This window comes from Theropithecus gelada, chromosome 3 (genome assembly GCF_003255815.1).
Source record: "Theropithecus gelada isolate Dixy chromosome 3, Tgel_1.0, whole genome shotgun sequence".
NCBI lineage: Eukaryota > Metazoa > Chordata > Mammalia > Primates > Cercopithecidae > Theropithecus > Theropithecus gelada.
In genome coordinates this window covers 136,286,235-136,311,454 of record NC_037670.1, presented here as the reverse complement: position 1 = coordinate 136,311,454, position 25,220 = coordinate 136,286,235, and the positions used below count along the sequence as shown (strand labels likewise).

Here is a 25,220-nt window from a genome sequence, read left to right as displayed (position 1 = left end):
TGACCCTAAGATACCAGGCGTACATTGCCTGTTTTCTGTTATACATGACTATCATAAAACACAGTCAGCAATTCTGATTAATTAAGACTAGGGCTTTTGGGTAAAAACAGTGGTCCTTTAACATAGCCGGGCTTTAAACAAACAGGAAGCTTTTAGGTCCATCCTGACTCAGTCAATCAGGATCTCCAGGGTGGGGCCTGGGCTTTATACAGCTCACCAGGAGAATATTGTACACAATCAGGTTGGTGCAAGGGTCTTGTATCAGTTCGAACCCTGAGAGTGCCAACAAACAACACAAGGCATAGTGGAGCAACACGCTGCATAAAGCGCCTGGGTGCAGACGGGCTGAGGCCTAAAATGGCGTCAGCCCCAAGTGAGGACAGAGCAGGGGTTTTATAGTCGTCTGTAAACAGGAAGTGTCCCAGTCTGATGTGACAGCTACGTAGTACCCGGACGGTCTCCCGCTCCATCTTTAGGGGGTATGTAGGTATGTGTCTTACGGCCAGCTCTCTTCCTGCTTCTGCTATCTTGCTGACGCACGCTGCTGGGCCTTGCACCTTGGGACTGGGCCTGAGGAGGGAGGAGTTACTCATTCCCTTAAGCTTTCAGGTCTGGAGGAGAATCTTTCAGTTGGGAACCGCTGAATTAGAATGGGTCCATGGGTCTCTTCTGTTTACCACTCATCATTCCCTGTACATAGGGCATCTATTCGCATGTCCTTCATCTCTGCCATCATGAGCACCAAAGCTCCGTAGTCCAGCGGCCAGGGCAGAGCTGCCAGCACACCTTCCAGCTGCTTCCCAAAGTATCTTGCCTGGACAGAGGTAGCACCGGTTTCTTGGGGGCATAAATACAGCAATTTATAGTGCAGCCTGAGCTTTTTTGAATTGTCCTTTGCTACTCATTCTAGGAGAGAGCACAGTAACAGCTCTCTTCACAATGTTAGGCAGGAAAGTAATTTTTTCTTTAACCCTCATAAGTTCTTACTTGGAATGGTCCTCTTTATCAAAAGACAAATTAAAAAGAGAAAAATAGAAGTTTACTAACATGTATTTTTCATACATTCATGAGGTATATTAATACCTAGGGAATGAGAAATTCTCAAAGAGGTGGCTTTGAATTCCAGCTTATGTAGCATCTTCAAGAAAGAACAGTAAATTTTGGAGAAATGATAAGAGCAAAGAGGACTTGAAGTCCCTAAGGGAGGCAACTTCTAGGAGGGCAAATAACTGGCAGACAAAGGCTAGTTGGTAAAGAGTGTTAGTAGGGATACCTCTGGTGCCATCTCCAGGCCTGTAACGTTTAAAGTTGTCATCAGTGGTTAACCTTTGTTCTCCCTGGTAGAAGAAGGGGCAGGTCCATGACCATGCCACCCTGAATGTGCCTGATCTTGTTTGATCTCAGAAACTAAGCAAGGCCAGGCCTGTTAGTACTTAGATGGTATAAGAGAGGCAGGATTCTTTTTGTTTTTGTAAATCTATGCATTGCCTTTAGGCAATTAGAGAGAAGGCAGAGAGCTTTCCAGTACTTGCTTCTTAATTGCCTTTAGCTCAACAATTCTTATGCCAAAGAGGCAAAGAGGCATATTTTGGGGTGCCATATTTTGGTCTCCCACAGCAGATTGTTGGATGTATCTTACACTGTTAGGCAATCAGAAAACATTTGACAGGGCCGGGCTTGGTGGCTCACGCCTGTAATCCTAGCACTTTGGGAGGCCGAGGCGGGCTGATCACGAGGTCAGGAGATCGAGACCATCCTGGCTAACACAGTGAAACCCCGTCTCTACTAAAAAGACAAAAAATTAACCGGGTGTGGTGGCGGGTGCCTGTGGTTCCAGCTACTTGGGAGGCTGAGGCAGGTGAATGTCATGAACCCAGGAGGCAGAGGTTGCAGTGAGCCGAGACTGCGCCACTGCACTCCAGCCTGGGCAACAGAGTGAGACTCCATCTCAAAAAAAAAAAAAAAGAAGAAAAAAAAAAGAAAACATTTGACAGAATGCAGGAGAAGCAGTGAAATAGAAACAATTCAGATCACCTTACATTTGTGTTCTATTGCCTTTTAGGGAGAGGCTCTAGGGTCAGCCCTACACTGTGGAACCATCCTCTTAGCTCGTCTCATTATTTCTTCATCCATCTTACCACCCCTTAGCTTCTGGTATGTCTCCCTTCACACCTACCCAATGTAGAATGGGTATTAATTGTTATCCTCACACTCCTCACACAGCATAGTTAATTTTTTTTTTCTTTTTTTTAGACAAGGTCTCATTCTGTTATCCCAGCTGGAGTGCGATCTCAGCTTATTGCAACCTCCACCTCCTGGGCTCAGGTGATCCTCCCATCCGAGTCTCCTGAGTACCTGGGATCACAGGCAGGCACCACCCCACCTGGCTAATTTTTTTTATTTTTTGTAGAGACAAGGTTTCACCATGTTGCCCAGGCTGATCTTGAACTCCGAGGCTCAAGTGATCTGCCCGTTTCTGCCTCCCAAAGTGTTGGGATTTCAGGCACGAGTCACTGTGCCCAGATTAGCATAGTTCAATTTAAGACAAATGACTGCTTTTTCAAATATGTTACATGGGTTTTTTGTTTTTTAAATTGGTTTATGGGAGTATAAAAAAAAAAATGACAGTTGTTTTTCCAATTAGTTTAATAGAACATGACGGTCTAAATGTTTTCTCTTACTATTGTTCTTCTCGGAGACCATAAATCTATTTCAGTGATATTTAAATGTTGAAAATTAGTTTACAAGTGTTCTTTGTAATTTTTTGTGGATTGATTAGCTTGCTAATCTTTCTCACAACATGTTTAACTGAAGATATTACCCAGTCATATATTTTTGGATAAAAGTACATGTTGTGTAACTTTTGTGTTCATTGAATCTCTAAACAGTTTTACTTCTTATGTGAGGTGAACTGTAAAAGTGATCAATATAAATCCATGCAGAAAAATATAACAATTTTTGTATGAATCTATAAAAATATATTTCATATAAAATATCAAAATTTTTGATATTGGCCTTCCCAACTGAAGGGTTACTTCTACTGAGTGGCTTACAAGGAGGCACAGAGGACAGAAGCATCCTACTGAGAAATGGAAGAGAAGCCATCAGGACCTTCAGATCCCTGCTGTGCCTCCTATATTATTTCCATGACCAGGAAGAACATTTCTACCACACTATGCTGTGAAACACACTCGTTATAATTAGAGGTCTTTTTGAGTACATCAGAATATCAGTAGTTCAACTGAGCAGTTGGTCACAGGTATAATCTCTGTAAACACAGATACGTTGTGGCTTTTTTTGTTGTTTGACTTCATGCAGTTTTGTTCGTGTGTTCATTTATTTGGTTGATTTGTTGTTGTTGTTGTTGTTGTTGTTGTTGTTTTGAGTTCTTTTCCCAGACAGGGACTTTGCTATCTTGCCCAGACTGGACTTGACCTCTAGGCTCAAATAATCCTCCTGCCTCAACCTCCTGAGTAGCTGGGACAACAGGAGTGTGACACTATGCTTGGCCATTTGTACTTATTATGTTTTAATTTTACTAAGAATATTCACACAAAAATCTCTTGGTTTGTGTGACATAGTTAGTCTTGCTCTTCTTTGTCCATTTCTTTCTCTTTTTTTGAGATAGGGTCTTACCCTGTCACCCCATGAGAGTGCAGTGGTATGATCATGGCTCACTGCAGCCTCGACCTCCCAGGCTCAAGCAGTCTTCCCACCTCAGCCTTCTGAGTAGCTGGGACTATTCAGGTACTGAGTACCTGGGACTATAGGCACATGCCACATGCTTGGCTGATTTTCTTTCTTTCTTTCTTTTTTTGGTAGAGATGGGGTCTCACTATGTTGCCCCAAGTTGGTTTTGAACTCTTGGGCTCAAGTGATCCTCCCAACTCAGCCTCCCAGAGTGCTGTGATTACAGGTAGTGAGCCACCAGGTCATGCCTTCTTTGTCCATTTCTGAGGTGCTCTGTTCTTTCAAAGACAGGGTTGCATTGTAGTAAAAAGCCGAGACTCTCAATTCAGACTCTGGAATTTAATATCCTGGCCCCATCCTTGACTGACCACACAACTTTGGCCAACTTACTAATATCTCCCAGCCGCCACTTTGTCACTGGGGTGACAAATGGGCACGACAGTGGTTTCCACCTCCTACTGTGGTGAGGAGAGTTAAGAAGAGCTATGTAAGGCATAAGTCATAGGGTCTGGCACAGAGTACACATTTGCCTTTATGATTTTTCCCAGAGATGCTTATTTATTTTCTTATTTCATTATCCTGATTTCATCAAATGATTGTTGGAAGAAGAAAGGTTATAAATAATAAGTAATTGTGATTTATTATTCTCTATTTCCAAAGAAAGAGTCATTTTTGATTTATAGTATCATGATTTATAATGACTCATACACAGAATTCAGGTGGACACTAAATTTCTCCTGCAGAGAGTTTGCCTCTGGAAGATATCAGTATATGGGAAAGTCAAATAATGAGTTTTCTCTTCTGTTAATAGTATCAACTCTCACTTCTCAGTGTTTCTTGAAATGTTCTATTTGCTTATTCATTCTTTAAGAAGAGGAAGACAGTATTCTCATTTGAAAACGTATCAGTATAGTGTTTTTATTACCATATGTTGAATATAGTAAAGATATAAAATGTTCGTGAGGACAGCATTAAATGGAATAATGTGGAATCTTGAGCTGCCATGAAGTTAATATGAGAATCTCAAGTCGGGTCGTGAGGCATCATGGATTGAAATACCTTTTTGCAGAGTTTCATACATTTCCCTACCAAAAAGCAAAGGACATGATGGAAAGGTTGGTAGAGAATTAAAGCTTTCCAGTTATTTGAGTGTTACTCTATTTTGTCCTAAAAGATTGTGTTTGGTTAGTCTTATCGAACATCTGGGAATACCAAATCATTCACTAGAAGTTGAAGATACAAAGGTTAGTACTCATGGGCCTGTATTCTAGTTGCTCACCATGTAATAGGAAAGAAACATATAAACCTCTCTTCCACTTAGGAAAAAGGTCTAAATGATGTATGTAATGGAGGTACGCATATTTTGGAAGGACATTTTTTAAGTTTACAAAAACTAATTTTGTCATCTGATCACACTTACCACAGAGTTGCAATAGAACAGACTTAAAATAGACTGTCAAGAACATATTTCTGTGTGGCCACAAAAGTATGTACAAAATATTTGGAGAATTTCAGAAGATGTGCCAGAATGCAATATTACTGGCCAGGCACAGTGGCTCATGTCTGTAATCCCAGCACTTTGAGAGACTGAGGCAGGCAGATCACCTGAGGTCAGGAGTTTGAGACCAGCCTGGCCAACGTGGTGAAACCCCATCACTACAAAAAATGTAAAAATTAGCCGGGCATGGTGGCATGTGTCTGTAGTCCCAGATACTCTGGAGGCTGAGGCAGGAGAATCGCTTGAACCTGGGAGGCAGAGGTTGCAGTGAGCTGAGATTGTGCCACTGTACTCTAGCCTGGGCAACAGAGCAAGACTCTGTCTCAAAAGAAAGTAAGGGGGGAAAAAAAGCAATATTATTGACTTGTTCAGTTTTTCTCTGGGCATTGAAGGCATACCTTCTGATATTCTCCAAACATTTCAGTGTGGGTGAGTAATTATAATCCAAAGATTCCAAAATACGTTATTATAGGTGTTTTTTTCTGTACAAAACCATTTGCTGAGTGATCAGTTGCTGTATCACTAAAGCAGAAGACAATTTGATTTGAGTTGGTATAACAATAGCATGTCATCAAATGAATAAAAAGGATTTTTTAATTGGCCATAGATGTTTTCCTTTTTTTTTTCTTTTTTCTTTTAAAAGAAGTCTAGCTTTTAAAAGAACTGCACATGACTTATTTCTCCATAGTACCCGTTTTCAATCTATTTTGATCTCCCCCTTAAGGCATGCTTAAGCTAAGGTATATGTCATTGGCTTAGTACATATTGATATTCTTTCTGAAACAGGATATGATATAGTATAATACTTGCATAATCAAGATTATGTCTAGACTGATGAAATTAAAATAGTGACAGAGCAAAAAGGATCTCTTTCTGCAATAGAATACTTTAGGAAACATTGTTTTCCAGAATATTGATGAAATGTACAGATATAGAATTGGATTTTATATCAGTATTAAAGTTAAGGTTTTAATATTGAAAATGCCCTGTTGACTTCTGTATTTTAATCTTATTGGTGTCCATCATTTTAGACTGACCAAGATAATGTGAAATTTGCTTTGAATGTTTCTGTAGAGGTAATAATGAGGAGCTTCAAACCTAATTACATCTCAAAAAATATAAAGTAGAACATACTGTCCGTGATATAGGAGAGGGGAAAATGCTCATATTGCTTATGTTTTGTGCTAAAATGTAATCAATAAATACATTAGTAGGTAACTGATTCCTAAGAAACAGACTAAATACCATCCTTAAACCTTAGTAGTTTTGATTAAGTAAAGCTGAGTTATTAAATCTTTTTGGAGTTTTGTTTGTTTAATAAAATAGTTTGTTTCTCAAGTTTTTTTTTTTTTTTTTTCTAAGCATGTTTCATTAAAGAAAACTACTGCCTGGGTGCAGTGGCTCAAACCTGTAATCCTAGCACTTTGGGAGGCCACCTGATGTCAGGAGTTCAAGACCAGCCTGACTAACATGGTGAAACCCTGTCTCTACTAAAAATGCAAAAATTAGCTGGGCATGGTGGTACACACCTGTAATCCCAGCTACTCCGGAAGCTGAGGCAGGAGAATCACCTGAACCAGGGAGGTGTAGTTGCAATGAGCTGAGATCGCACCAGTGCACTCTATACTGGGCAACAAGAGTGAAACTCCTTCTCGGGAGAAAAAAAAAAGGAAAGAAAACTACCAGAGAACAATTTCAAACCAAAGACCTATTTGAAACCTGCTAAATCAAGATTCTGACTTCTTTCATTCCTATTAGCCCAGGAAGGGTATGGAGACAGTTACCTTGAACTCTTGGGACCAGACTTGACTACTGAGTGGGTGCCCCAGGCAAATGATGGCTTCTCCTTTATCTCAGTATTCTAGAAATATTTACTGAATATTTCTCTAGAGAAGAAGAGGAAGTTACCTTATAGCATTCCAGTGGAGTGCTAAGGTTTTGAATTAATACATGGAATAGAATCCTTGCTCAGCCACATACCATCTCTGTGACCTTGAGTAAAATTATTTACTGTTTCTCAGTTTTCTCATCTGTAAAATGGTCATGATAATAGTACCTATTTCCTAAAGGCATAGTGAGGATAAAATGGGATAATTTATGTAAAGTCCTTGGCAGAGTACCTGTCAAATGGTAAATTCCCCAAAATATATTACCTGATAATAGGTTAAAGTATAATTCTTTTGTCCCAAGATGAACTCTTGCACATTTCCTTTTCACTGATTTTAAATTTGAAGTAGTCCAGGCCTGGTAGCTCACGCCTGTAATCCCAGCACTTTGGAAGGCCAAGGCGGGAGACTCATCTCAGGTCAGGAGCTGGAAACCAGCCTGGCCAACGTAGTGAAACCCCACCTCTACTAAAAAAAAAAAACAAAAATTAGCCAAGTGTGGTGGCACACAGCTGTAGTTCCAGCTATTCAGGAAGCTGAGACAGGAGAATCACTTGAACCCGGGAGGCAGATGTTTCAGTGAGTCGAGATTGTGCCACTGTACTCTAGCCTGGGTGAAAGACTGAGACTCTGTCCCCCCAGCCAAAAAAAAAAAAAAAAAATTAAAATGATAAATTTGAAATAATAATGAATTTTATTTTACTGTGAAGAGAGCTTACAGTCATTTTCCTTGAATTATAGTAAATGATAATTGGATAAGATTAATTTATCTCTGCACCCTCGGTTGTAGCTATCATTCCCAGCCTCTGGTTCGGAATAATATCGCATGTGAACTTTAGCTTCAATTGAGGATACTTACAGCAATTTTTATTCTCTTCATGCATGCCTTATTGGCCATCTGTTTTCGGGGGAGAAATATAGGTAATAAAAGTGAAAATGGCCCCATAGAAATATGTATTGGCTGCCCTTTCTCATATGAGAAGTCAGAAATAGGCATAATATAAGTAAAAAGTGAGACAAGACAGGTAGTTGATTCTGTTAAACATATCTATCTAGACTTAGATCACCAAAGAGAATAAGTGTTCCAAAACAGCCATAAATTCAAATTCATATGCTTCCTTAGAGATCTGTTTATGGTTCTCATATCTCCTCTTATATGTATTTGAATGACAGAACCATTATTTAAGGCAAGGATCGGGTGATAACATGTTCTGAGCCTTTTATTAATGTCCTGTTCTCCGTTTCTCTGCTTGTTCCCTAGACTGAAGCTACACTGACCAAAGCTACAGCATTTTACATTCTGTAGATGTTGGTTGTGTGCTCATTGCCTGAGGCAGCCAACTATTTAATTCTGTCATTGGTACCAGGATATTGAAATTCAGTTAAAATTTGAAGCCCACAGTAGCTGGTAGATTAATTTTTTGTGGATTTATATTTGTTTTATTTTGTTGAACATAAATAGTGTCACACATTACCTTGGATCTAAATGGCATCCATGGCTAGGTGCAATGACTCACGCCTGTAATCCCAGCACACTGGAAGGCCAAGGCAGGCAGATCACCTGAGGCCAGGAGTTCGAGACTAGCCTGGCTAACATGGTGAAATGCTGTCTCTACTAAAAATACAGAAATTAGTCAGGCATGGTGGCATGCACCTGTAATCCCAGATACTCAGGAGACTGAGGTGTGAGAATCTCTTGAATCCAGGAGGCAGAAGTTGCAGTGAGCTGAGATCGCACCACTGTCCTCCAGTCTGGGTGACAGAGCAAGACTCTGTCTCAAAATAAATAATAAATAAATAAATAAATAAATAAATAAATAAATAAATGGCATCCATAAGTATTTATTGCTAGAATTCATGGCTGATCAACAGCATTATTTATGTTTTCATTAAATCTAGGTGGCACTGTATTTTCTTTTTGGTTATATAGATGAGAGGTTTCTGTGTTGCCCAGGCTGGTCTCGAACACCTAGCCTCTCCTCCTTATGCACAAGGACAACAGGCCTGAGCCACCGCAGCTCCTGGTGGCACTGTATTTTCAAATGCAAGTTCAGTGGGGGTAGTTTGAGATCTTCTGTTCATTTGTAGACCAAAGAAAATTTAAGTTTCATTTTTGAAATCTCTGCTTGTATTATAGATTAGAGACTTATAAGACCATAAAATATGAAGCCTTCTAATAGATAGTTAGCACTCAGAATGTCCTTAATGCTAATTAAGTAATGTGACATAAAACATGAAAAAGAAATCTTAGTTACAAACACATGAAACATGTCGTATTTTTCTCTTTTAGTGCATTTATTTCTGCTTTTTGGAATAATGATATTACTGATATAAAATTGTACTCAAGTCTTTCAAAAGTTAATGTCTGTTTGTATATAGGTGCTTTCTGCCTTTGCACTTGCTGTTTTGCCAGTTTCATCAGAAGTGAAGCAAGTATTTGTTGTCTTCGGAGCTCTCCTAATTTATATAAAAGCAATGTTGATGTTAAATGAACAACCTAATGTTTAGCTTACCTGTTGTGATGAAGAGTAGTTACAGAGGGATAAATCTTTAACTCTTAAATAATTTTCAAATTGTTAAACGGTTTTTCTCTTGTAGTGAGAGATTTTTCTTGAGGCTGAATAGAAACGGGCTTCCCAAAGCCCCTGATAAACCGGAACGACATTGCTCCCTCTTTGTGGTGAGTGGATCTTGTTTCATTCATAAGGCAGATTCATCCAATTATGATTCATACTATTTAGGAGAAATAAATTACTGTGAGAGAACACAGTGAATTTGCTTTTAAACTTTATATAAATAACACACAGATTACATTAGTGCCCAGAATTCTGAATATCACCTTCCAGGATTACTTTAATTCCGTTAGTGTATTACTGCTTCTGTTATACTATTACCAAAGTATAACAATGATTGCCGGGCACGGTGCCTCACGCCTATAATCTCAATAATTTGGGAGGCCGAGGCAGGTGGATTATCTGAGGTCAGGAGTTCAATATCAGCCTGGCCAACATGGTGAAACCCCATCTCTACTAAAAAATACAAAAATTAGCCAGGAGTGGCGGTGGGCACCTATAATCCCAGTTACTCAGGAGGCTGAAGCAGGAGAATCACTTGAACCTGGGAGGCAGAGGTTGCAGTGAGCCAATGTCGCACCACTGCACTTCAACCTGGGCAACAAGAGCGAAACTCCATCTCCAAAAACAAAAAACAAAACCAGTGATCACGCTCGGCAAGACACCTGGTATTTAATATGTGCTTAATAAATGTTTAAAGAATGAATGAGTGAGAGATTGAATCAATAATGCTTTCTTCTTTAAAGTATTACTTGGTATCAATTGACCTAAGGTTGATTGTAATGATATTTTTAGAACAGGATTTAAATCACGTACTTCTGCTACAAACATTCCATTAAGAATGTCTGTGTTCATCTCTGTCTTTCTTCTTTTATTTGTGAAAATAAAATGCTCTTCCCTTTAAGTGCAGCTCATGTCTTCCAAAATAACCAAACTTTGTTTGTTTGTAGGATTTGGGTAGCAGTGAGCTAAGAAAGGACATCTATATCACCGTGCACATTATCCGAATCGGTAGGTATAGCACTTGTCAGTGCAGTAGGGGCAAGGAACAGAGAGGAGAAATGCCGAGAGGTTTCTATGTTGTGATTTATTTGCTGTCTGAATTAGAAAGATATCAAAGCCAGATTTGAATCCAAGAATCACAGAAGTTGTGAATTGTCCCCTGACCTTCCCAACCCCACGTATGACCTCCTCACCTACCATAAACAGATTCTGGTCTCTTTTAATATAAGTAATTAAGAAGTTTGTTGTGTTTCATTTTGTTCTGCTAGCCTTCCTAAACATATTTGATTCAAAAATGTTGTGTTTGTCTGTTAAAATTCTAAATTCTGTTAGCATAAAATGAATTTTTCAGAGCTGAGTTTCCTATAAGTTAATGAAGGCTTTATAGAAATTGGCTCTACATAAATTTTCCAAAGTGCAGAATGCTTCAGAGCGTTATTCCAGAAGGTGCTTCAAAAAACAGGCTGTGAAATAGTGAATACTGAATGTTTTTTTAACTTGTATAATGTCATCAGCTTATTAAAAGGTCTGAGAAGTCCTAAAGGGAAAAATAAATATGCCTGTCTAACTTTGTTGACCCTAGTTTTCCTCAAATTTGATTTGACTATGAATGAAAACAGTTATATAATGTAGCACTTATTAACATCTTGCAGAACCCACTTTGATGTTCTGTGATGAACTTGCTCAATGAAACCAGAATGTGTTCCCTCATTTTTACACATGAAATACCTCTAAAAGCAGGCATTTTATGGCAGAGGAGCGAGGTAAAATGAGGAATGGTGTAACCTACACAGTTTTTCCATTAAGTCTAACCAGTCATTATTGGGAATTTGTTCCCACTTCTTCACTAACTGTACTCCGTTACTAGCCTAGGAATACTTCTGTGAGATAGTAATATCTTGCCATGCAGTCCTGCAAGGTGATTTATTTTTATAGGCTTTGGTTTTATGTATACGATAACTATATTGTGCATTGAGTGAGACTATAAAAAACATGCTTTCATTCCAGCATAGATTTTCTATATGTTTTTTCTCATAAAAATCTGCTCTGAAAACCTGTTTTCATTTTATGCTATTTTTGTATTTGAAGAACAGTAGAAATAAAAAACAGATACTTTTTTTGTTTTTTTTTTCTTTTTATAAATGAGTCTATGAAAAAAATTGGAAAGAATCTTTGAAAAGGTTGGAAAAGTTAGAACCCATGCTGCTGTTTTCTTATGAGATAAAGCCTGTCTGTTCTCAGGATGGCAGAGGTAGTTTGTTATTTAATCTGTGTTTGTTTAAATTCAAATGTAATACCAATGGTTAAAGTAAAATATGGTTTTATGTATCTTCGTGTAAACATTGCTAAAATTTTAATATAATATCTGACAGCAGTAAGAGAAAAAGTAAACCACTTTTGTTTTCAGAGATTTCTCAAAGATATCTAGGGGTTTGGGGTGGTAAAAAAAAAAAAAACATGCAGCAAAGTTAGTATGTGCCCTTCTGGCCCATGGACTTCACTCACTGTGTTATTGCCAAGGAAGCTGCCTCAGTAGTACTGCCCGTCACAGGGCAGCCTTTCAAATGCTTGGTGTTTGATTTGTAATTGCACTTTTTATTAACATTGTTATGATCATTAAGTCATTAAAATGAATGTTGAATCAGAAATTACCTCTCTATCCTTGTCCTCAGTTTTGGGCAAATGAATACTTCTCTAGGATTATTGCAAAAAACTTTTACCAGTTCAACATTTTGAGACCGAAGGAGAAGTGAGATTAAGGTAAAATACACTACGATAGGTTAAGATTTAGTCTGCCAGCTCCCTTGATGGAGTGAAATTGGTGGCAGATTGTTGTCTATCAGAGTGTTAGAAATGCAAAATGCTTGTTCCTCAGTGCCACAAAGAAATAGCACTCAACCGTAAATTTAATTTTCTCAGTAAGGCAATTTTTACTTTCTGCAGAAAGGGTGCCTCTCACAGATGGAACAATGGTGAGAGCACACCTGGACAGGGGAGGGAAAGGAATTCTTATTTCTAACTCAGGTAGCCCCTACTGCTGTGGTGTTCCCCTATTTGCTAGGACTATTTGGTTGGACTGCACAGTCTAAGCTAGTTCCAATTGACTATGTTGAAAAGAGCAGGAGTACAAGCCAGAGTGTTGGGGTGAGTACTTTGGCAGGAAGGATGGTTAGGAACAGGTAACTAAAGGTGGCTTAGGTCAGAGCAGGTAATCAGGGGTGACTCAGGTCAAAGCAGGTGACTGGGATGAGTCAGGACAGAGCAGGTGACCAGGGGAACAGATGTGAACTACTGATCAGAACTGGCAGGTAAGTTGTTTACTGAAAATAGAGGCAAGGCGGTAAAGAGAACCAGAAAGTTAAACTTTAAAATGGAGAATCAAAGAATGAGAGAGCTGAACATACTGGCATACTGATTATTTGAAGAGAAACTTGGGGTTCACTATATTTAACAAGGGACACATACTTCTTACAGAATGTCTTTTGTACCTATTTAGTAGGAAAAGGGCATGTTGGCCCTCACTGGCTGCAGAAAGCAGGAGCAATATCACCTCACTTCTGGGAATTTAAGTCCAGCTCTTTAGATAGATGGAGAGGAAAAAAAAAAGAGAAATTAATAGTTTTCTATCTTCCTGCCCATGTCAGGAAGTTCCTTCAACCTCTATGCCTCCCTTTTGACGTTTGGCTGATTGCTCAGTATTTTTCCCTTCCCCTACTCCTGCTACCTTCCTTCCTACTTAGAGAATGTGCCTAGAAATCTGATAAGCTTTCCCAAAGCCCGGTCAGAACTGTGAATTCTTATTAACTCTAGGGTTGGTGCCACTGATCGGGCACCAAATCATCTTTTCAGTATAGTAATTAGAATGGTGTCTAAAGCCGTGGCTTAACCTTAAACTTGCATGTTTGAAGACATGAGTCGGGTGGAGGTTTGGCAGATAAGCTTCCCAGTGGTCACAAGTGACAGAATCCTCATTGGAGAGTCTTAAGTAACCACTTAGAACTCTGTCTCTGTGAGAGCTACACTTCTCCCATCAACCTTATTCCCTTATTTTGCCATTCCGTCTCTCCCCTACAATTTTTTTCTTAGTGCAGCTTTAGATGAAGGGGTTGTTTAAAAACAAACAAAAAAAGGATTGAAATGTGTGCATGCCCTTGTGTAAACTGTAGGAGCTAGCAGAGTCATTAGGAATAATCTTGTTCACAGTTTCTAAGTTTCTTTTTTACTAAGGAGCTAAATAACTTTGAAGCGCTCCACTCAGAAATCTTATCCCTTTGTCATCTTGCATTTACAAGGAAATGGTTAAGAAAAAAGCATGTTTTGGCTGGGTGTGGTGGCTCATGCCTGTAATACCAGCACTTTGGGAGGCTGATGTGGGTGGATCACTTGAGGTCAGGAGTTCAAGACCAGTCTGACCAATATGGTGAAACTCTGTCTCTACTAAAAATACAAAAATTAGTCAGGCATGGTGGCGCATGCCTGTAATCCCAGCTACTCAGGAGGCTGAGGCAGGAGAATTTCATGAACCCAGGAGATGGAGGTTGCAGTGAGCCAAGATCACACCACTGCACTCCAACCTGGGTGACAAAGCATGACTCCATCTCAAATTAAAAAAAAAAAAAAAGCATGTTTTAAACCATGATATTGATAAAGACTGGCATACATATTAATATTTCATCCTAATACATTCTGTAATATTCAAAATAGAGATAAATTGACACCTTTTTTTTTCATTTAAAAAAGTGACCAAAGTTTTAAATTTGTTTAAATCAGTTGTGTAAGTAAAAGTAGGATTGGTTGATAATTAAATTCAAGTATGACATAAAGTGTTCAATTTTCAGGCAGCATTTATATTAAAATTATGTAGAGTGAAATCTGGCCACACATATGGCATCAGGTCATGAAAACCTGATATTTTGAATTCTTACATTTTGCACATCTGAAAAGCAACTAGCTTATTTTGGCCATTTTTTAGTTTTGATTCTAACTGATAAAGTAAGAGGTTTTCAGGCTGTGTTTCCCTGAAAGTGACATCTTGCAGAGGTAGTTTTCCTTTACTACTGTCAAATGAAAGCCAAATTGGATATTGTCATCCCATTTTTTTCCTACTTAACATTGGATTTTGGAATTGCTGGAGATATCTTGATGTGCTATAGGAGAATTTTTCTCAGATAGAAACAATTTATGGCTCTGTTGAAAAGCATCTAGGGACAAATTTGCAGAATTTTAAAGTCATTTTTTCCCACATTAACTTGTTATATTTCAACTTCAGTGTACTTTTTGCTTTTTGTCTTCAAAATAATCCACCGATAATTAAATACCAACAATAAATTAAAACAATATATTGATAACATTTTTAAACATGTAACAATTTAAACAAGTTAAAACGTTACAACAGTTAAAACCATTTTGGTGATAACTGAGTTCTGAACAGCCTGAGAGCTGAGTCAGGAGCATGCGCCTTTGATCACCTGTGCTCACTTGCCATACTTCAGACAACCTCAAACTACTCTAGTCACAGGTGAAATTTTTGAAGTAGTTTTTTTGAATATGTAATTTGTTTAAAAATAGAAAATGGAAGAGTCACCGTTACTGCCTTCAGTGACATGAACTTCCTGGGATGCCTTCACGAATCTCAGGGGCCAGGGGATGGTTCCCAAACATGGGATCTGTTCTCATCTTTGTGTTTTATAGATGGCAACTGATGCCCAGAATTTCAGCTGCTTACCCAAAGTCACACAGCTAGGTGATTGGAGAGGAGAATCCAGAACTGAAGTAATATCTTCTGTTATGCCCAACCTGGGTGCTCTTTATTGCCCAGTTACATTTCATATGGCCTATCTTATAGCTGTATGTTTCTCTAGCTCAGATGCATCTAATCAAATTGTTCCATGGGTAATGCTTGCTCTTTAATTGAACAGGTCGAATGGGAGCAGGAGAAAAAAAGAATGCCTGTAGTGTCCAGTACCGACGACCCTTTGGCTGTGCAGTTCTCAGCATCGCTGACCTGCTAACAGGAGAGACAAAGGATGACCTCATTCTGAAAGTGTACATGTAAGAAACATGCACATGGTGGAGGCTGGGGTGGGTACAGGGGTGCATGTGGGTCCTACTTGGGCAAATGCTACTTTATGTGGGTAGAGAAGAACAATGGATGGTTTATGAGCCATTCCTCAAAAACCCAGTAATCTGTAGATTTGTTGCAAGTGAGCCCACAAGCCACAATTTGCCAGTCAGGAGAATTACTGAATCAAGAACCAATGAGTACAGACAGTTTACCAGTTAGGTAGACCATCTACTATGTGGGATACCACCTTTGAATTTATAAACCTAGCACGTCTTTACCTTCAGACAGTCAGTGTGTTCTTGGAAAATGAAAGTGCTTTTTGAAGTAAATTAATTAGAATTGGGAAAGGGAAGCCCAGATGACTTCCATCCTACTCTAGGTGTTAGTTTGCTGGGCCTGCCATAACAAAAGTACCACAAACCACGTGGCTTAACCCATTTATGCCTGAGGTTGCAATTTTTAAAAATTTTTGCAATCATACCTTGGCGATGACCTTGAGCAGTAGGATATAAATAACTCCACATGCTTAGCATTCTAATAATGGAATACTAGGCATAAATAGATTTTTTTTGTTTTTTTTTGAGACCAAGTCTTGTTCTGTTGCCCGGGCTGGAGTACAGTGGTATGATCTCAGCTCACTGCAAGCTCCACCTCCTGGGTTCATGCCATTCTCCTGCCCCAGCCTCCCGAGTAGCTGGAACTACGGGTGCTCGCCACCACGCCTGGCTAATTTTTTGTATTTTTAGTAGAGACAAGGTTTCACCATGCTGGCCAGGATAGTCTCCATCACCTCGTGATCCGCCCGCCTCAGCCTTCCAAAGTGCTGGGATTACAGGCGTGAGCTACCGCGCCTGGCCTATAAATAGATTTTAAACAGTAGAAATGTGTTGTCTTACAGTTCCCAGATCAAGGTATTAGTGTAGTTGGCTCCTTCTGAGGGCTGTGAGGGCTAATCTGCTCTGTGCCTCTCTTCCTGCCTCTGGTGCTTTGCTGGCAGTCCTTGGGGGTCCATGGCTTGTAGACGCATCACTCTGATCTCTGCCTTCATCTTCACATGGTGTTGATGGCTTTCTCTGGGTCCAATCCCCCACCCCACCCCTTCCCCCGCTTTTTTTCTTTTTTTTTTTTTTTGAGTCAGAGTCTCACTCTGTCACTCAGGCTGGAGTGTAGTGGAGCAATCTCGGCTCACTGCAACCTCTGCCTCCCAGGTTCAAGAGATTCTCCTGCCTCAGCCTCCTGAGTAGCTGGGATTACAGGCGCATGCCACCATGCCCAACTACAAATTTCTCCTTTTTATAAAGATACAGTCATATTAGAGTGTGGTTCACCCTGATAACCTTCTTATATGAGTACCTCAGTAAAGATCCTCTTTCAAATAAGGTCATATTCTGAGGTACTGGGGGTTAGGACTTCAACATTACCTTTGTTGGGGGATACAGTTTAACCCATGGTTCTCTACTAAGAAAGTCACTTGATATATTCCAAATCCTAAGTTAAGTGATTGTTTTAAATGCACATGGGTTTGGCCCACACCACCGTGCCACCTCCCCACAGGCTTGGACATTAAGACCTGATATACAGCAACATCTTCAGAGCAGACTCAATAGGGTTTCCACACTCCTGGTTTGAGGGACCACATCCTTGACTACCTCCATGAGTGAACTGGCTTTCGTATTCCGTTCTGGAGGTTGTGTTAATATACCTGATGTGTGCCAGTAGATTTTTCATAGGTGATGGTAACACATGTGGCCCACTGCCTGTGGGACATACACTTAAAATTGCCTTTTTGACCTCTGCTGCAGGGTTTCATGGATTTTTCTACTCTCCATCCAATGGAACCTATGTAACACATTTAGTAATTCATTGACAAAGATTTATCTGTAGTCTATGGTTTAGGACCGGAAACTCTCTTCATCCCTCTTAAAAAGTAAAATGCCTGTGATGTTGATGTTAAACTTGAAAACTTTTGGTGAAATTAGTGGGTGGTAAAAGTTGCTACTCTTTTTATCATGTAGCAACCCTCAATTTCAGTGGTTAAGCTTAAATCCGTGATGCCCTTCTTTCCGTACTCAACTGGTGGTCATAAAACGTAATTTATTTGAAATACTAATGACTGTTAATAACCACCCTTTACTGTGTGCACAGTATGTGTGAGGAACTGTATTAAGCACTTGGCATGTGTCATATCCTTTTGTCCTCACAACAAACCCATGAAGCAGACAGATGCTCCTAGCTCAGTTTTACACATAGGGGAACGAGAGTTAAATAACTTGCCCCATATTGCCTAGCTAATAAGGAAAGGAAGCAGATTTGAGGTCAGGACTGTCTTGCTCAAGCACCTGAGCTCTCCAGTTAATAGTTTGTATTTTTCCAGGTGTTATTTCACACCATAGTCTACTAAGGTGATGATGCTGCTGTTATGTGGCTTTTGGAGCAAACTGAAATTCCTCACAAACACACTCTCATCATTTCTTGAAGTAGTCTTTCCAGGTGTGAGTAGCAAGTATTGTATTTATCCTGCCACTGGGAAAACAGAGGGACGGACAGTCCCATCCTCACCCTTGATTATGCAGCCAGCGGAACAAGACCCATGCATTCCAGCCCTGCCAATGGGAGACAGTCACACTCGTGAAGACAAATTGTTCTGCTGTTTGTGTGTGTGTGTGTTTTTTTTTTATTGTCTGCTTTTCCATAAGCATCAAATAAGGTTTTAGGTAATTTTTAATAGAAGATAAATTCCTGAAAAATGCCCATTCAGCAAATGATGATGCTGTTTCAAGACTAATACTAACCAGTCAAAACAGTCACTGTAGATTAGGAAGAAACTATGAATTTAGTCAAACATGGGAAAGTGCCTGTTAGAAACACTTTGGGAGAAATTTCTATTTGTTAAGATGACTGAACTCCCCGCCCCTCTGGGACTCAAATAAAGAACAGTAGCAAATGCCTGCCTGAGCCTGGAAGATATTTTAGTCACGTACTTCAGAAGCCTTTTTTTTTTTTTTTTTTTTTTTGAGTTTTGAGTTTTGTGGGTTAAAAGCATGAATTCTGGAATCACTTAACTATCTAATAGGAAGCAAGCCATCTTTCTTTCTTCCCCACTGGGCTGAAATAAGAAAACTGGAGGCAGAATGTGCTAAATGGCAATTTGGTGTCTTACAACTGGACAGGTGGGATGGTTTCATTCCATCTTAATTTTCCAGCCCTCTAAGATTCGGTGCTCATTTTGGTATCCCACTGTTAACTGGCTCAAAAATCACCTCCATCATGTTCATCCTGCAAAATCCTGTGGCGATAAAATAGATAAATATGAAAGCAAATAATTGTGAATTATCTGCCTCAGACTTGATCACTAGGAAACAGAACCTGTACTGTGGGAGATTTTGATTGATAGTGTACAGAATCTTGATGTTCAGGCCTCTTGGGAGGACGCATTCATGGCTAATAAAGTAGTGAATTTTCACATATGTTCAGATGAAGGAAGTTTTCCCTAGCCAATCTGGGAAAGTAGTGGCAGTAAGGATGGATAGCAGAACCACATGCTTACAAATCATTATGAGTTACCAGGCAGAGGGACATCCATCCATCCAGCCAGCCAGCCAACCAGCCATCCATCCATTCATACCACTGACAGTTTTTAAGCATCCACAGCATTCAAAGTACTAAAGGAAACTCTGATATCAACCAGTCCTAGATCCAGTCCTCAAGAACCTTAACAGTCTCCCAGGTGAACTACACCATGTAAACAAAGATAACATGACCTAATGAGTGATAAAAGCTAAGAGAAAGAGTTACCGATTGCTGTGAAAACACGGAGAGATGCCCCTTGTGGAAGATCTGAAAGAGTAATTTTATTATTCTTTGGTAAATCCTGCCAGTCTTTTGCCAATACAAGCTGTGTTAATGTCAATTTCATTTTGCTTAATTTGCTGCATTTTGATGCTGGGCAAACCTGGTAATATTACAGTAAGCAGAGACTTGCTACTGAGAACTAATTTACTGAGCATTTATTATATGCCAGGAATTACCCTAAGCCCATGTTTATTTAAAGTTCTAGTATATTATCCGTGTTTCATAGATGGGGAAATTAAGACAAGAGTAAATAAACTCACCTAAAGAACATAGCTTGGTTAATAGTGAGAATTTGAATCTGGGGAGTTGAACTCAGTTGGGGCTGCCTTCCCCTGTATGCATTGTTCTCTGAGATTTCTGTCTGTTTTGGGGCCACTTGTAATCTGTGAGTTGTTAATCCCAGCTGCTTCTGTCAGGAGGTAGGTACTCAGGCATTACCAGATATGGGCATTCTTTCTCATCCTGGGACAACCATGCTAAAACTGACAGTCAGTTGCAGCAGGTTGATGGGGACTCCAAGGAAGTACATTATAGTGGTTATAATGAAAAGGGCAGGTGTACTATGAGGGTCACTGCTTGATTGCATGCATCATTAAAGCTTAACAGAGTGTTAATGTTTTCATAGGTGTAACACAGAGAGTGAGTGGTACCAAATCCATGAGAACATCATCAAAAAGCTGAATGCACGTTATAACTTGACTGGCTCCAATGCAGGTGAGTGTATGAGCTGGCTGACTTTCCCTACACTTTTCATTCCAAGCCCTTTTTTTTTATTTATCTGTGTGGGAAGGAAATTATCAGCCCTTTGTTTTTCTCTCTGTTCACTCCCTAACTTTAAAAATGCTCAATGAACATTCTGGTACATCTTCCTATGCTATGATAGGCTTGTACTTATAACTCCCTATAAAAAATGTATTCCATTCTTGTTGAAAAGAAAAAGATAATCTAAATTTGCTCTTTGGTACCATGTCTTCATACCTCTAAGTCGTTACTGAAAGCTGAAAATCGGCCTGGCACGGTGGCTCAGGCCTGTAATCCCAGCACTTTGGGAGGCCGAGATGAGTAGATCACCTGAGGTCAGGAGTTCAAGACCAGCCTTGCCAACATAGTGAAACCCCGTCTCTACTAAAAATACAAAATATTAGCCGGGCATGGTGGCAGATGCCTGTAATTCCAGCTACTCGGGAGGTAGAGGAAGGAGAATTGCTTGAACCGGGAGGCGGATGTTGCAGTGAGCCGATATCACGTCACTGCACTCCAGCCTGTGTGACAGAGTAAGACTCTGTCTCAAAAAAAAAAAAAAAAAAAGAAAGCTAAAAATTGCATGACAAATATGATGCTTGTATTTGTGACTATTCTGTGGAAATAAGTTTGATAAATAGCAATTTTCAGTGAGGTCCAATAAAAACATGCTTTACAACTGGGCGCGGTGGTTCACGCCTATAATCCCAGCACTTTGGGAGACCGAGGCAGGCAGATCATGAGGTCAGGAGATCAAGACCATCCTGGCTAACACAGTGAAACCTCGTCTCTACTAAAAAAAAATACAAAAAATTAGCCGGGCATGGTGGTAGGTGCTTGTAGTCCCAGCTACTCGGGAGGCTGAGGCAGGAGAATGGCATGAACCCTGAAGGCGGAGCTTGCAGTGAGCCAAGGTTGCGCCACTGAATTCCAGCCCGGATGACAGAGCAAGACACCGTCTCAAAAAAAAAGCAAAAAACAAACAACACCACCAAAAAAAAAAAACGTGCTTCGGTGCCTATGGCTGGCTTTGAGCTTCGACATTATTGACAAACATACAGGTTCACACACTGAAGTTGGCTAAAAAGGAAAGTGATGCTGACTGCAGTGGCATGTGAAGAAAAATGTGTGTGTGCTTGTTCAGAGAGGAACTGAAATATTATATACCATATTAATATGAAATATTATATACTTATAGTGATAAGTCATATGAGGTACACAGTATTGTACTAGTAACATATAGTATATACTATATTATATAGCATATATAGATTGCATAGCATATATAATGACATCTTTAGGTTTGGTCAGTGACAAAAACTTGGTGAATATTGTTTGTTCTTATCCACCGTTCAGACCCACATTGAAGCAAAACAAAGTATGCAGTCATGTGCTTTGATTGACATAAAGAAACTTCAAATTAAATAAGCTGTTTCTTGAACTGAATGCGTTGTTTTTTAAGACTGATTTTTAAAAGCACCTTGAATATAGATATTTTTGTTGCAGTCCAAATCACCTGGCAATTAGGAGAACTGGAATTTAAATTCAAACTACTTTTTTTTTTCAGACTCTTGCACATCTTGCTAGACCAAACTGACCCGCAAAGAGAAAATCACTGTAGACAGAGCTTTGTCGTTCAGTTCAGTGAGAGCCATAAGTACCTCCAACTCATACATGTGGCAATGCTTCAGACTGTAATAAGTGGTGAGGTCAGTTTTCTCCTCCTTCTCCCAAGAGTTGGAGAGATAACTTGAGTTTTATTTGATGCAGATGGCCCTTTGCTTTGGACAAAGTCCTGCATCTACCACTAAACAAACAAGACACTTGGAGTACTTAATATTGAGGGCAGAGTCTCTAAAAGACTCACAGGAGACAGGAGAAATGAAGTACAACATGGAACTACTATGTATGCTTGTCTTCTCTTTTCCCACAAAACAATTATAATTCTCGGCCAGGTGCAGTGGCTCATGTCTATAATCACAGCACTTTGGGAGGCCAAGGCGGGTGGATTGCAAGGTCAGGAGATTGAGATGATCCTGGCCAGCATGGTGAAACCCCCGTCTCTACTAAAAATACAGAAAATTAGCTGGGTGTGATGGCACGTGCCTGTAATCCCAGCTACTCCGGAGACTGAGGCAGGAGAACCACTTGAACCAGGGAGTCGGAGGTTGCAGTGAGCCAAGATCGCACCACTGTACTCCAGCCTGGCGACACAGAGAGACACCATCTAAAATAAATATATATATGTGTGTGTGTATATATATACACATATATATGTGTGTGTATATATATACTTCTCCTGATTGTCTATGGATAAAATGGTTTAATTTCAATACCCCCTCAGTAAGATGGTAGAGCTGCTGTTTTTTAGAGAACATATCTTGTGGAATTCATTGGTAGACTTTCAGCCAAATGCAGTTCTACTCTAAACCTTTTGGTGTTTCTTGATACCAGTAACCATCATTTTGTCATTAAATTTACCCTAGACCTGTGCTGTCTAATTCAGGAGGCAGCAGCCATATGTTGCTATTGACAGTTAGATATGAACCTAGTATACCACTAGAATTGAGATATGCTGTAATTGTAAAGAACATACCAGATTTTGGAGACTTGGCCCAATAAGAAGAATGTAAAATATCCCGTCAATAATTTTCATATTGATTGCATGTTGAAATGATAACATTTTGGATATATTGAGATAAATAAAATATGCTATTAATTTTTTTCTTTTTTTCTTTTTTGACATAGTTACTAGGGAAAGTTAAATTTCGTTCATGATTCACATTATACTTCTGAGTCAGTGCTACTCCAGACTCTGTTTAAAGGCTAGCATTTTTTTAATTTCTATGGATCACAAACAAATCCATTATGCCCTGCTCCTTTCTTTTTGCCTATTAACTGTGAATAGAAGAGTTGGTAACCGTTGTGTATCTTGTTCTTTCTCCCTATGAGTCCTGTTAATTTGCTTGCATTTGCCCTCTATATGAATAAACAAATCCCAAACTAATCCTGACCTTCTGACTTGTAGTCCCTGAGCTTCCTACCATCATAGATGTGGTCTTGACCCACCACGATATGTTGAACTGTTGGCTACATGTCTTTCCCAACTCCTTTTCATCTCCCAGCCCTTTCCCACTTCACATATGCCTCATGCAGAACAACATTCATCTGTTATTAGGTTGTTTGAATATATCATTGTCCAAACCCTGAGGTGATACCCAATTGCCTCTTGAATCTTGGTGAAGTTCTCAATGATAGGCTTTGATTTATATCTCTAGATAGACCCTAACATAAGTGATCCTGTATCCTTAAGACCTGTGTTAGAGGTCAGGATTCCAGTTAAACCAAACCACAAATTTCCTTCTGCTTACAGACAGGAGTCATCTCTTAGAGAGTATAGTGTAGTATTGAGCTGTTTCTCTGCAAGCAGGATATCCTAGGCTTGAATCCTCTAAGGGATATCGGGAAGATTAAAAGAAAAAAATGTATGCAAAGCACTTACCATAGGACTTCATACATGGTAACGTGTTTAGTGTTAGCTATTATTGTTTACCCACTTTAAAGCCACTATCTGGAATATTCTATCCTTACCTCTTAAGTTGTCTGTTTTCATTGTTTCAAAATGGATCCTGATTTAATCTCCTTAATGAAGACTTTTAGAATAACACAATTGGATTATTGATATGTTGGATCATTGAACCAACCCCTTCTACACTTTGTTTCCTTCATCTCCTCTCTGCTGATTTGATTGCTAATATCTCTTCCTGGTTTCTTTTAACTTAATTGTTGGCCTTCTGATTAACTTCAGGAAGGAAGGGAAGCACATTCTGTTTCCTTGGCCAGGTCCTCCGATGCTTAGATGTGTCCACATGTTCCATGTGCTTTGTCAACTTTACTAGCTCCTTATTCTTACTGGAATCCTGAGTGAAACCCTACCAGAAAGTGAGATCCAAACCACCCTTTCCCATGAGTCATACCTTTTCTATTTACAGCCTTTGTACTGAAATGAAAAGCTACGTGTTGTAGCCTTTGCAAAGAATGAAAGAAACCATTGTACCATAAAGCCTTGTAAAAAGGGTTCCCCTTCCTTTGGCAAGATCCATTCCCATTTTGCAGCCTACCGTGATGCTCAGATTCCTAGGCAACCAAATGTATGCTCTTTATACCTGGCTTCTGCTAGAAAGCCCTGTCTGCTCTCCTGTCCTTGTGACCTCAGCCCTTCTCTGCCCTTCTCTCTTAACCTTGAGGCCCAGCCAGGCCCACACAGCCTGCATCTATCTGCCTTCTATTTCTCTGGTCTCTCTCTCTGATCCTTTCTAGCCTCTCTCAAGCTGAGGCAAACCCAGCCCTAAGCCTCTTCACTCTAAAATTCTGCTCTAGAGAGTGGAAGCTCAGGAAGAAGCCTAAAAACTATTTTAAAGAAAAGCAAAACTTATACTCCTTCCCACCAAAGCTTCCACTCTTCAGTCTAGGTAGATCATTGTTCTGTATCCCCTTGATCTATATCCTTGGTTGAGGAATGGAAGTTCTGTGGCCAGCAGATAGGGATTCCAGAGCTGTTAGCTTCATTATTGAACGGGAGGCACATTAATGGCTTACTTCAAGATAGTGGGAGAAGCAAGAGCACAAGAAATTGAAGAGGGAAATTAGGGTGCCTAATGTTTAAGCTGTCACAGCAGTTAGATAATGTTGACTTCCGCTGTTTTCTTTCTGGGCCACAGAATTGTGGATTAAATGGAAGCCGTGCACTCAAATGTTTTCAAAAGAATTGAGTTCACTCTAAAAAGTACTGTTTTTCCCCACTTTCTCCTGCTATTCCTCAGTCATTGGCACTAAAAAAAAAGAGAAAAAAACACAGCTTTGAAATTGGTTTTGGAAACAAATTCTGCCAGCTAATTTCCAGGCCCTTTATG

The 25,220-nt window shown here is 39.7% G+C and overlaps 1 protein-coding gene across 3 annotated transcripts in view; it reads left to right on the top strand.

The window, feature by feature from the left end:
• The window catches only part of DOCK4 (dedicator of cytokinesis 4), a 475,181-nt gene that overhangs the window by 243,787 nt on the left and 206,174 nt on the right, over positions 1-25,220 (top strand). For all 3 annotated transcript variants that reach the window (XM_025379882.1, XM_025379884.1, XM_025379883.1), the window contains exons 9-12: positions 9,673-9,754; positions 10,598-10,658; positions 15,569-15,701; positions 20,192-20,280. In XM_025379882.1, the coding sequence (XP_025235667.1) occupies positions 9,673-9,754; positions 10,598-10,658; positions 15,569-15,701; positions 20,192-20,280 (365 nt within the window). The remainder of the gene's footprint in view (positions 1-9,672; positions 9,755-10,597; positions 10,659-15,568; positions 15,702-20,191; positions 20,281-25,220) is intronic.